The sequence below is a fragment of the Gorilla gorilla genome, chromosome 10, assembly GCF_029281585.2.
Source record: "Gorilla gorilla gorilla isolate KB3781 chromosome 10, NHGRI_mGorGor1-v2.1_pri, whole genome shotgun sequence".
Classification (NCBI taxonomy): domain Eukaryota; kingdom Metazoa; phylum Chordata; class Mammalia; order Primates; family Hominidae; genus Gorilla; species Gorilla gorilla.
Genome location: NC_073234.2, coordinates 138,150,420 through 138,164,272, shown reverse-complemented (window position 1 = coordinate 138,164,272; position 13,853 = coordinate 138,150,420). Strand labels below are relative to the sequence as shown.

Genomic DNA, 13,853 nt, shown 5'->3' with positions numbered 1-13,853 from the left:
AGGCGGCTTGTGAGACGGGCTCCAGAGAAAGGACCTCCCTGGGTCTCTCATTTCCTGGCTGAAGTTTCTCTTCTCGCTGCTGTGGCAGCATCCAACCCACACACACAGGACCCGCATCCTGGGTGATGAAGTCAGACACGCAGCAGCTGGGTGAGTGCTAACGCTCAGATAAGCATCTGTGCCATTGTGGGGACTCCCTGGGCTGCTCTGCACCCGGACACTTGCTCTGTCCCCGCCATGTACAACGGGTCGTGCTGCCGCATCGAGGGGGACACCATCTCCCAGGTGATGCCGCCGCTGCTCGTCGTGGCCTTTGTGCTGGGCGCACTAGGCAATGGGGTCGCCCTGTGTGGTTTCTGCTTCCACATGAAGACCTGGAAGCCCAGCACTGTTTACCTTTTCAACTTGGCCGTGGCTGATTTCCTCCTTATGATCTGCCTGCCTTTTCGGACAGACTATTACCTCAGACGTAGACACTGGGCTTTTGGGGACATTCCCTGCCGAGTGGGGCTCTTCACGTTGGCCATGAACAGGGCCGGGAGCATCGTGTTCCTTACGGTGGTGGCTGCGGACAGGTATTTCAAAGTGGTCCACCCCCACCACGCGGTGAACACTATCTCCACCCGGATGGCGGCTGGCATCGTCTGCACCCTGTGGACCCTGGTCATCCTGGGAACACTGTATCTTTTGCTGGAGAACCATCTCTGCGTGCAAGAGACGGCCGTCTCCTGTGAGAGCTTCATCATGGAGTCGGCCAATGGCTGGCATGACATCATGTTCCAGCTGGAGTTCTTTATGCCCCTCGGCATCATCTTATTTTGCTCCTTCAAGATTGTTTGGAGCCTGAGGCGGAGGCAGCAGCTGGCCAGACAGGCTCGGATGAAGAAGGCGACCCGGTTCATCATGGTGGTGGCAATTGTGTTCATCACATGCTACCTGCCCAGTGTGTCCGCTAGACTCTATTTCCTCTGGACGGTGCCCTCGAGTGCCTGCGATCCCTCTGTCCATGGGGCCCTGCACATCACCCTCAGCTTCACCTACATGAACAGCATGCTGGATCCCCTGGTGTATTATTTTTCAAGCCCCTCGTTTCCCAAATTCTACAACAAGCTCAAAATCTGCAGTCTGAAACCCAAGCAGCCAGGACACTCAAAAACACAAAGGCCGGAAGAGATGCCAATTTCGAACCTTGGTCGCAGGAGTTGCATCAGTGTGGCAAATAGTTTCCAAAGCCAGTCTGATGGGCAATGGGATCCCCACATTGTTGAGTGGCACTGAACAAGCAGACCAACACTGAGGAAGATAGAGTGGTGACTTAGAATTAACTCGTGCTAAGGGGTCGGGGGCTTTGAAAATGCCACCCCCCTTTCTTATTGCAAGACGGCTTCACGCACATGAACTGCATCCTTCTCATTCTGTCGGAAATGAAATTCACACAACTATACCTTTTGGGGAGGTTCCAGTTGATTGAAGTGAGTTGGCTGCATTTTCTTATCTGATCACAATGGCAGGGGACAGAATGTGCATGGAGTGGAGCATGTGTGTGTTGGGAGGGGGGCTAGGAACTGCACAGCCCCTGTGTAATTTTCGTTGTTTTTGTTTTGAGACAGAGTCTCACTCTGTGTCCCAGGCTGGAGTGCAGTGGCACAGTCTCGGCTCACTGCAACCTCTGCCTCCCGGGTTCAAGCAATTCTCCTGCCTCAGCCTCCCGAGTAGCTGGGATTAGAGGTGCCAGCCACCACACCCGGCTAATTTTTGTATTTTTAGTAAAGACAGGGTTTTGCCATGTTGGCCAGGCTGGTCTCGAGCTCCTGACCTCAGGTGATCCGCCTGCCTTGGCCTCCCAAAGTGGTGGGATCACAGGCGTGAGCTACCATTCCCGGCCTCCCCTGTGTCATTTTAAATGGCTAAGTAAATGGGTATATGTGTTTAAATGGGGCGTGTTCGCTCTCTTAGGGGGTAGGGGGCAGTTAGCAGCATTTCCTATCCTCTGACCTTAAATCATTCCTTATCTCAGAAAACAGAAACCGGGCTCAGTCAATCAATACTTTATTTCAGGCCGAATGAGGCTCTTTAGATTGGGATGTATTGATCTATCAATTTTCATCTTTACATTTCTTTGTACATCTGTACATTTTGTCCAAATGTACATCTGTACGTCTGTCATCATTGTGACTTCCTGGTAGCCCAAGAAGAACAACAACAAAACAATCTGCTCTGATCTTCTTCAAATCTTTGTATTTCAAAGAAGGTGCTGAGGGATCTGTTTCCTTGCCCTGGCTTCTCCAGTGGGATGTGCTGAGTCCAATACAATTGCTTTTATAATTGCTTTTGACAACTTGTCATGTGACTGTGAATTGAAATTATTCATTTACTTATTCTCCAAGTATTTACTGAATTCGTATTTGGTGGCAGGCACTATACTGTGTAATTTTTAGTGGAGGGTCATTAGTCAACTCTTATGTGACAGTAAAGTTTTTGGGGGGGTGGGGACAGAGAAGTTAAGAGCTTTCATCCTTTCATGGAATATAGTTTCTATACCGATTCTGTGTGAACATCAGTGTTGTCCTCTTATTGCAAGGCTCCCTCATACACATGAGTTTCCCAAATGTGTACCTGGACCCCTCGAAACAGAAGACTCTATGAAATGACAAGCTGCCCCTGTCCTGAATTAGGGGGAAACATTCCAGGCCAACTCTAGCTCCTTTCTCAAGCTACAAAGTGGTGAACGTGGTTCTCAACTCCTTAATTTATACTCTCTCAAATGCCCAGGATACTCTACCCACTTAAGAACCTTGCCAACTTCTGGGGGCTGGGCATGGTGGCTCACGCCTGTGATCCCAGCACTTTGGGAGACTGAGGCGGATCACCTGAGGTCAGGAGTTCTAGACCAGCCTGACCAACATGGAGAAACCTCGTCTCTACTAAAAATTCAAAATTAGCCTGGTGTGGTGGCGCATGCCTATAATCCCAGCTATTCGGGAGGCTGAGGCAGGAGAATCGCTTGAACCCAGGGGGTGGAGGTTGCGGTGAGGTGACATCGTGCCATTGCACTCCAGACTGGGCCACAGGAGTGAAACGCCGTCTCAAAAAAAAAAAAAAAAAAAGAACTTTGCCAACTTCTAGTTCTTTGGCCTCAAAACACCCCTCTAGGCTGTCCCTATTATTCCTTTTTTCAGAGGCACTGCGCAGCCTAGTGATGAAAAGTACGAGCTATAGAGCATTAGATGCATCGAAGTTTGAATCTCAGCTCAAGCATTTACTAGGCCTGTGATCTTAGGGCAGCTTGTGTTTTTAGACACTGAGTCTCGCTCTGTTGCCCAGGCTGGAGTGCAGTGGCATGATCATAGCTCACTGCAGCCTCAAACTCCTGGGCTCAAGTGTTCCTCCCACTTCAGCCTCCTGAATAGCTGGGAGTACAGGCATAAGCCACCACACTCAGCTAATTTTTAAATTTTTTTTTATAGAGACGAGGTCTCACTCACTGTGTTGCCCAAGCTGGTCTCAAACTCCTGGCCTCAAGCAATCCTCCTACCTTGGCCTCCCAAAGTATTGCGATTGCCAGCATGAGCCACTGCTCCCAGCCTGGCATATATATATATATATATTTTTTTTTTTTTTTTTTTTTTTTTTTGAGACAGAGTCTTGCTCTTTCACCCAGGCTGGAGTACAGTGGCCCAATCTCAGCTCACTGCAAGCTCTGCCTCCTGGGTCCACGCCATTCTCCTGCCTCAGCCTCCAGAGTAGCTGGGACTACAGGCGCCCCGCCACCACGCCCGGCTAATTTTTTGTACTTTTAGTACAGACGGGGTTTCGTTGTGTTAGCCGAGATGGTCTTGATCTCCTGACTTGTGATCCGCCTGCCTCGGCCTCCCAAAGTGCTTGGATTACAGGTGTAAGCCACCGCACCCCGCCCAGCCTGGCAGATTTTATTTAAACATTTGTAGCTTCATTTTCCTCGTCTGTCAAACAGGGATACTGTAATACAACCTCAGTGTGTCATTGGGCAGTTTAAATGAATGTACATTCCTGAGGCATCAGAACTTTGTTCACTGTTATATACCCAATGCCTAGAAGAGGACCTGCACATAGCAGGTGCTCAGTAAATGTTTGTTGAATGAATGAATGATTAAGTGCATGTAAAGCATTAAGCATAGCGCCTGGCAGTAAGTGCTTGCTCAATATTATGACTTCTTACATTAACACGTTTTACACATAAAGAAATGGAGGCAAGAAAGCATTTCCTTTGGGGTTTAGAGCGCTTAAGTTTTTCCTCTGTTATCACGCCTGAATTCCCCCGCCCCTCAGTTACCTGGGGAAGAGTAAAGGCAAGAATTCTTACCAGCATTAAAGAGTCATACATCCTCCTGATAGGAATCTGCGAAAACACACACTTCTGCTTTTAGTTCTATTCTTAGAATTCTCTCCTGGGCTGTTGCTCCTTTGTTCCTTCATCATAATAAAAATGGATTCTGAAAGCAAATCTGTGTCCTGTGTGTGACTCTAGGTCAAAGGACCCCTAGGATTTTGCCCTCCAAGGAAAAAAAAGCTAAAATATCTAGAACTGCATGGCAGGCAGGCAGGCAGGCAGAGGTTCTCACCAAAAAAACAGCAAGCACGAACAAAAAGAAAAATCAAATCCAAACTGAAATACAGTCTCGATTCTAAATTTGCTTCCCTTTTTACGTTCTCAGAATGTGACGAAAAATACATCTTAGCAAGAAGTTTCTTTGGTCATTGTAAAGAAGTGGAGTATAGCTTTGTTGACAACACTTTGTTTAAACTATCTGAAACAGGAAAACGACTGATTTAGAGGAAAATGTGTTCTCCCTCTTTTTTTTTTTTTTTTTTTTTTGGTGAGACGGGGTCTCACTGTGTTGCCCAGGCTGGAGTGCAGTGGTGTGATCATGGTTCACTGCAACCTCGACTTCCGGGCTCAAGCGATCCTCCCACCTCAGCCTCCCTAGTAGCTGGGGCCACAGGTACACTCCACCATGTCCAGCTAATTTTTCTGTAATTTTTGTAGAGATGGGGTCTCATTATGTTGCCAAGTCTCCTCTAAAACTCCTGGGTTCAACTGATCTTCCTCCTTGTTCCTCCTTTTAGAGTCTTTCAGGAAAAGTCACATGAAAGCTGGAAGAGCTATAAGTCTATAGGGATGATATGGAAAAAACAAGAGGTGTCTTTTATTCGTGCTAACCATGGTAAAACTTTCAGTTTTGGTCTATTCTCGGAATGGATTTCCTTACCCTTTATTAAAACCAAAATGTTTAAGATGGCATCTGAAGGTTACTAAAGTGCAGCAGCTCCTTGGAGGGGATTAGAACTCTGAGGCACAAGGGCTTGAGCCAGTTGTTCTCAAGGTGGGGACTTAGCTGCACTGTGAGGCATGGTCTCTACCTGTTGGCTTCCCAGGTCTTCTGATTCACAGAGGTTTCTAATACGATTCAAGAAAGACTCCATTATCACAACGAGTGCATAAATGGCTTCAAGATCAGCGACCTACTTTGCAGGCCCCAGTGAAAAATGAAAATGTGGGGTCCCTTGTTCAAAAGGTGTTAATGGCTGAGCGAGGTGGCTCATGCCTGTAATTCCAGAGCTTTGGGAGGTCAAGGCGGGAGGATCACTTGAGGCCAAGAGTCTGACACCACTCTGGCCAACATGGTGAGACTCCATCTCTACAAAAATTTTAAAAATTAGCCAGGTGTGGTGGTGCGTGATTGTAGTCCTAGCTACTTGAGAGGCTGAGGTGAGAGGATCCCTTGAGACCAAGAAGTAGAGGCTTCAGTGAGCTACGATCATGCCACTAAATTTAAAAAAATTTTTTTTTCAGACAGTCTCGCTCTGTTGTCCAGGCTGGAGTGCAGTGGCGCATCTTGGCCCACTGCAACCTCCCCCTCCCTGGTTCCAGCGATTCTCCTGCCTCAGCCTCTTGAGTAACTGGAACAACAGGTGCATGCCACCGCAGCAGGCTAATATTTTTATATTTTTAGTAGACACAAGGTTTCACCATATTGGCCAGGCTGGTCTTGAACTCCTAACCTCGTGATCCACCCACCTCAGCCTCACAAAGTGCTGGGATTACAGGTGTGAGCCACTGCACCAGGCCAAAATTTTTTTTAAATAATAAAAAGTATTAAGAATTTTGAAGATGGTAGCACAGGGCCCTTCTGAGCTCATCCACGAAGCAGAGGCTCTAAGTTTACACACATTTATTTATTTATTATATATATTTATGCTATATAATTTTTACATATGAAATATGTGTTTATCATCATATTTACCATATTATATGTCATATTTATATATGTACATTATATAATATAAATATATAGTTATTTATATATTAGAGAGAGATGGAATAGAATAAACAGATGAAACAGATGGGCTCACATATGAGCCAAATCTGTATTCGGGTTTCTGTGTATTGGACTATAAAATGACATAGAGGGAGGGGGGTAAATATTTTATTCCTTATAAGGATTCATTCATTCATTTCCTCTTTCAAGGTACATTAATGAAGCACTAGCTCTATACTGGACACAGTAGAAGCATAAATGAAAAACATAGCCACGGGGCCCATTGTAGAAACCAAGGGAAAAAATAAAATTAGAAAATAAAAAATTATAAAATATGGCCAGGGGTGGTGGCTCACATCTGTAATCCCAGCTGTTTGGGAGGCCGAGGTGGGCAGATCACTTGAGGTCAGGAGTTCAAGACCAGCCTGGCCAACATGGTGAAACCCCCTCTCTACTAAAAATACGAAAATTAGCTGGGTGTGGTGGTGTGTGCCTATAATCCCAGCTACTCAGGGGGCTGAGGCAGGAGAATCGCTTGAGCCTGGGAGGCAGAGGTTGTAGTGAGCTGAGATCACACCACTGCACTCCAGCCTGGGCGACCAAGCAAGACTCTGTCTCAAAAATAAAATAAAATAATACAATATAATAATACAATTATCCTGTGGGACCCTGTGTTTGGCACTTTCACACAGGGTCCTGCAGGAGAATCCAGGGCCCTTACTCCTGTCTTAGTTGTCTCAGAGGAAGTAGCGTGCAAACTCGGCTCTGAAGGATGGACAGGAAGCCACCAGGGACACAGTGGGGAAGGGTATTCCAGGCAGATGTAGAAAGGCGAAAAAGAGCAAAGTGTTTGGGAAATGCAGGAAGACCAATAGGGCAGGAACGAAAAGTCCAGGCTGGGGCTGCGACCACTCGGTAAGACGTGAAGCCATGAGGTCAGCCGAGGAGGGAAGGGTCTGTTGTCTTTCTAACCCTTAGCGTGACAGAAGATTCATGAATAGACTTTCAGATTCCTCTCTATCTTGTTTTTGTTTTTGTTGTTGAGACAGGGTGTTGCTCTGTCACCCAGGCTGGGGTGCAGTGGCATGATCTCAGCTCATTGTTACCTTGAACCCCTGGACTCCAGCAATCTGCCTCCCTCAGCCTCCCAAGTAGCTGGGACCACAGGCATGTGCCACCATGCCCAGCTAATTTTGGTATTTTTTGTAGAGACCAGGTCTTGCTGTGTTGCCCAGGCTGGTCTTGAACTCCTGACTTCAACGGATCCACCCACCTTGGCCTCCCAAAGTGCTGGGATTACAGGTGTGAGCCACCATGCCTGGCCTCTTACATTTCCTTCTAAGAGTTTTTTAGATTTAGCTCTTACATTTAGGTCGTAACCCAAGTTGAGTTAATTTCTGTGTACCGTGTAGCAAAGGGGTCCAGTTCTTTTGCTTGTGGTGACCTAGTTGTCCCAACATCATTTATTACAAAGACTCTTCTTTCCCCCATTGTCTTGGCACCCTTGTTGAAAATCAGCTGATCATGAATATAAGGGTTTATTTCTGGACTCTCAGTCCTGCTCTCTTGAGCTGTAATATCTATCCTTATGCCAGAATCACACTGGACTACTGTAGCTTTACAGTAAATATTTAAATCAAGAAGGGAGAGTTCTCCAACTTAGTTCTTCTTTTTCAAGATTATTTGGTTATTCTGGTTTGCCCTTAGGTTTTTTACAATAAACCCAAACTTTTCAAAACCATGAAGTGCTCTTCTCCTTTTTCAAAAGAAATGTGTGTGTGTATCTATGTGTCTCTGCTAGTCAGTATGATCAGCTTCCTCTCTACCCCCTTACTTCCCAGCTTCTACAACTACATCTCCTTCGTTGGGGGCCCGGGGGCCACTTATTTCCTGCTAGCCAAGGGTCCTGACTCAGTGTCATCTATATTCTATAGTGGTGAGTCTGAATGGCCCCAGTGTGCTGTACCTCCTGGCACTCCCACCCTTAGGTGGCACCTCCCAGTGGAATATGGACTGGCTCTGTGATTTGTTTTGCCTGATTGAATGTGGTGGAGGTGATGTTCTGGGGTTTCCAAGCCCAGGGATGGAGAAGGTCTGCCTGTGTGCTTTCAGAAGCCCTAAGTATGCCCATGTACAAAGTCCAGACTATGTCGTGGAAAGAACATGTGAAGAGGCTGTGTGTAGATGCCACATAGAGGGGCCACACAGAGAGGCCACAGGGACGCCATGTAGAGAGGCATCAAGGTTCTGTGGAGACAAAGAGAAGCCTGAGTGTCCCAGTGTCCTTCTTAAGCATCCGTATGACTCTAGCCCGGCTGCCATCTGAGAATCCCCAAACGAGAAGCACCCAGCTGAGGCCAGCCAACACAGAGAACCATGAGAGCTGACACAGTGGAGGTTGTGTTAAGCCGCTATGTTTTGTGGCAATTTTTAATGCAGCAATAGATAATTAAAACAGAAATCCGATGGCCTGGCATGGTGGCTCACACCTGTAATGCCAGCACTTTGGGAGGCCGAGGCTGGAAGATCACCTGGGCCTAGGGTTCGAGACCAGCCTGGGCAATGCAGTGAGACCCTATCTCTATTTAAATAATAAATAAAACCAAAAATCCCAGGTTAGTTCAAAGACACGAAATAGTTACTTAACCTCCTGATGCCCCGGTTTCTCAATCTGTAAAATGGAGATGATAATGACAATAATAACACATCTGTCACAGGGTTTTTGTGAAGATTAAAGGAGATCACATATGCAAATCTCTCAGTACAATGCAGTCGTGTCACTATTAATTTTTACAATAATTCAATCCAGTTTAGTGGTACACATTCAAGTTGTCATAAGATAACCAGGCATGGAGATTCAACTGGGTGAGTGATAAATTTTAAGTGGAGTTTCTACGAAATGCGGTGGGATCGCTGCCTTCACTCTTGAAATGATTCATTAAACAAGTTTCTGTACAACTCATACACTTGTAAGAAAAAAATAACAAATACATGAAAGAAGGAAACAAGCAAGACAAAACATGCCCACTGTGCAGTGGGAAGACCGGAAATTCCATCGGAGGCACCAGAATCCAGTGAGGCTTCCCTTCAGAATCTGCCTGAGTAGCCGCGGACTTTGGTTTAGAATCATGTAGTGTGAGAGCTGGGAGGAAGTTCGAAGATCATCTAATTCCTCATGAGCCGGTGAGGGGTTAAGGGGTTTCACAGCTAGTTAATGAGAGAGCCAGAACATACATCCAGGCTCCAGGTTCTTTTGCAAACTTAACATGTGTGGTTGTTCCTTTATTTATTTTTATTTTAATATTATTATTATTTTTTGACATGGATTCTCACTCTGTTGCCCAGGCTGGAGTGCAGTGGTGTGATCTTGGCTCACGGCAACCTCCGCCTCCCGGGTTCAAGCGATTCTACCTGCCTCAGCCTCCTGAGTAGCTGGGACTACAGGCGCCTGCCACCACACCCGGCTAATTTTTGTATTTTTAGTAGAGACTAGGTTTCACCATATTGGCCAGGCTGGTCCTGAACTCCTGACCTCATGATCTGCCTGCCTCGGCCTCCCGAAGTGCTGGGATTACAAGGGTGAGCCACCGGGCCTGGCCTGTGGTTGTTTTTTTCTAATTTTATCCATGACTGTTGTTTAAAAAAAAACACACACAAAAAATATTATGAAATTGTGAAACTTAGAAAGGGAGAGTCCCTTGCAAATTTCAGCTTCTAGAAATAAATACTGCTGACTTCTCTGACTCTTAGTTAATAAAGGCCCTTAGGATTACTTTATGAATGTTGTTGACAACTGTCCACATACATCCAAGAAGGAAGCATGGTATTCACAGGCAGCAAGAACAAGAAACAAATACCAATTATTTCACTAAAGCCTGAACAGCATGACCTCCATCCCCACCATGCCCTGAGCAAGATCTTCAACCTTACAGACAAGGCAATAACATAGTAAGAGGCAGTGAGCATGATGGTTAGGGAAACAGGCTTTGAAGTCACTGCCAGATTCAAATCCAAGCTCAGCTGTTTTTTTTCTTTTAGTTTTGAGACAGGATCTCACTCTGTCACCCAGGCTGGAGTGCATTGGCGCGATCTAGGCTCACTGCAAGCTCCGCCTCCGGGGTTCATGCCATTCCCCTGCCTCAGCCTCCCGAGTAGCTGGGACTACAGGTGCCCGCCACGACGCCTGGCTAATTTTTTGTTTTTGTATTTTTAGTAGACACAGGGTTTCACCGTGTTAGCCAGGATGGTCTCGATCTCCTGAACTCGTGATCCGCCCGCCTCAGCCTCCCAAAGTGCTTGAATTACAGGCGTGAGCCACTGCGCCTGGCCTCTTTTTTTTTTTTTTTTCTAAACAGAGTTTCACTCTTGTTGCCCAGGCTGTAGTGCAATGGCGTCATCTCAGCTCACCGCAACCTCCGCCTCCTGGGTCGAGTTCAAGCAGTTCTCCTGCCTCCAGCTACTGAGTAGCTGGGATTACAGGCACGCGCCACCACACCCAGCTAAATTTCGTACTTTTAGTAGAGATCTGATTTCACCATGTTGACCAGGCTGGTATCAAACTCCTGACCTCGTGATCCGCCCACCTCAGCCTCCCAAAGTGCTGGGATTACAGGCGTGAGCCACTGTGCCCGGGTTTTTTTGTTTGTTTGTTTGTTTGTTTGTTTTGGTGGAGTCTCACTCTGTCACCCAGGCTGCAGTGCAGTGGCACAATCTCGGTTCACTGCAACCTCCAACTCCCTGGTTCAAGCGATTCTCCTGTCTCAGCCTCCCAAGTAGCTGGGATTACAGGCGCCCGCCACCACGCCCAGCTAATTTTTGTATATTTTAGTAGAGATGGGGTTTCACCATATTGGCCAAGATGGTCTGGATCTCCTGACCTTGTGATCCTCCCATCTCGGCCTCCCAAAGTGTTGGGATTACAGGCGTGAGTCACCACGCCCGGCCATGCTCTGCTCTTATGAGCTGGGTGGCCCTGAATATTTTATCCTCTCTGAGCTTCACTTTCCTTATTTGAAATCAGAATCAGCAATAATACCTTCCACATGGGCTACAGTCAGAGTGAAACAAGCAAGCATAAAAGCACTGAGCTCTTGGCTAACATGGTGAAACCCCGTCTCTACTAAAAATATAAAAAATTAGCTGGTCGTGGTGGCGGGTGCCTGTGGTCCCAGCTACTCGGGAGGCTGAGGCAGCATGGTGTGAACCCGGGAGGCGGGGCTTGCAGTGAGGCGAGAGCCAGACTTTGTCTCAAAAAAAAAAAGCACTGAGCATGGGCTTCAGCACATGGAAAGCTCTCTATACTGTAGGTGCCACCATCATCTTCATCATCGTCTTCATCTCACCTGGATCATCATCAAGTACTTGTAGTTCTATGGGAACCTAATATTAGGTCACCCTAACTCTAGTTTACTTGAAGACTCTATAAGCTCCTATTATTGAACCTGCGTTTGCAGCTAAATAAATTTACATCTTATGGCCGGCAGCGATGGTTCACACCTGTAAGCCCAGCACTTTGGGATGCCAAGGCGGGAGGATCACTTGAAGTCAGGAGTTCAAGACTAGCCTGGCCAAAATGGTGAAATCCATCTCTATTAAAAAATACAAAAATTAGCCAGGCATGGTGGCTTGCACCTGTAGTCTCAGCTACTTGGGAGGCTGAGGCAGGAGAATGACTGGAACCCGGGAGGCAGAGGTTGCAGTGAGCCACTGCACTCCAGCCTGGGTGATAGAGTGAAACTGCATCTCAAAAGAAAAAAAAAAAAAAGGAAGAAATTTACATTTTATAACTCAAAGTAGAAGGAACACAGTTTAGAAACCTCCTGCACAGAAGAATTCATAAGACCAAAATATTAAAGGGAGAAAACATTCTATAGGATGACACCCAATCGCACCGACAAGCAGAGAAACAATGTGTGCAATGGTGTCCTGCTACAAGGCAGGGTTCCATGTCCTCTTAGGTCCCGTCACTCTAAGTTTAATTTTACAAAAATGGGGGCTTTAAAAATATCACATACTTAGTGGGGGAGGTTTTGCGTGTGTGGAGACAGTGCACAGGACCTTCCGTACCTTCTGCTCCATTTTGCTGTGAATCTAAAACTGCCCCAAAAAATAAAGTTCATTAAAAAAAATCACGGCCAGGCGCGGTGGCTCACGCCTGTAATCCCAGCACTTTGGGAGGCCCAGGCGGGTGGATCACAAGGTCAGGAGTTCGAGACCAGCCTGGCCAACACAGTGAAACCTCGTCTTTACTAAAAATACAAAAAATTAGCTGGGCGTGGTGGCGCACGCCTGTAGTCCCAGCTACTCAGGAGGCTGAGGCAGAAGAATTGCTTGAACCTGGGAGGTGGAGGTTGCAGTGAGCTTAGATTGTTCCGCTGTTCTCCAGCCTGGGTGACAGAGTGAGACTCTGTCTCAAAAAAAAAAAAAAAAAAAAAAAAAATCACATCCTAAGGTCCCAAGGACATAAAACAAGTTAGAGACCTCATCCAGTGTTTTGTTTGTTTCAGGGACCTGCAACCAAGTGTGTTACTGACCAGTTTCCTGGGCTGTCTGGAACAGACAGCTTATGGGGTACTAACCCCATGCTCTATCCTAAGGTACCCCTCTTCATGCAGAGCGACACAGAAAAACAAATTTGTAGCACAAAGTACACCCGATTTGCTACAGCTTACAACCAGCCTCACGAATCCTTTTTCTCATTAATTCAAAGTTTGCAAAAAAAAAAGCAAAGTTCCTTCGCTTGTGTTTCTGTACTTACCAAAAATCTACCATTTCAAAAAATTCAAAGTTTGCATACTTAAAAATAAATCACTTGAACACAGAAGCATATCAAAATCTAATATAAACAAACAAAAAACCCAACTTATTTTAACATGCCACTGAAACTGGGCTCAAGTTTTCACACGAAGTATGAAATATTATACTCTCCAGCAGGCTTTTTTTTTGTTTTCTAACTGGAGATGAATGGCAGAGTTCTGATATGGAAAAGCAATCCATGTTTGTACAGAAAGGTAGCATAGGAAAAGTGGTCAAATCCAACCAGTCTGTCCTCATCAAACAGGCAACTACTGTCTTCTCAGCATGTCCAAAAGAAATCATATGCCTGCTACTGTTTATGTCATATGCCTGTTAATTTTTCATGCTAATTCTTAGTGTTTCTGGAAAACCTCACTGTTTGGCACCAAAAATTATTATGGCTATTGTTGTTGTTTTGTTAATTATGTAAGCCAAGCAGTGAATTAATTCTGCAATGTTGAGTACTCAATTGACAAACAAGCACCCAGCCTTCCAAAGGGATGTCCTTCATGTTTCACTGATTTTCGAATGACAGTCAGATTGCCTAAACTTATCCTTTACATTTAAGACATTTTGTGGGTTCCTGTATGCCCAGGGGATTTTTATTATTTGTTTATGCAAACAGCAGGTTGCATAAGAGCCGTGCTGGCTTTTTTTTTTTTTTTTTTTTTTTTTAGAGATTTCGTAGTTTCCTGATAACCATTCAGTCATCTATTTCAACACCCTGCCATGACATAAAGGCAGGCGCGGAACCACACG

The 13,853-nt window shown here is 45.9% G+C and overlaps 1 protein-coding gene across 1 annotated transcript; it reads left to right on the top strand.

The window, feature by feature from the left end:
* The first annotated feature begins 237 nt into the window (after positions 1-237).
* HCAR1 (hydroxycarboxylic acid receptor 1) lies at positions 238-1,537 on the top strand. The gene has a single exon (XM_019038694.3). The coding sequence runs from the start codon at positions 238-240 to the stop codon at positions 1,276-1,278; it is 1,041 nt and encodes a 346-aa protein (XP_018894239.1). The 3' UTR covers positions 1,279-1,537.
* Positions 1,538-13,853: the final 12,316 nt, after the last annotated feature.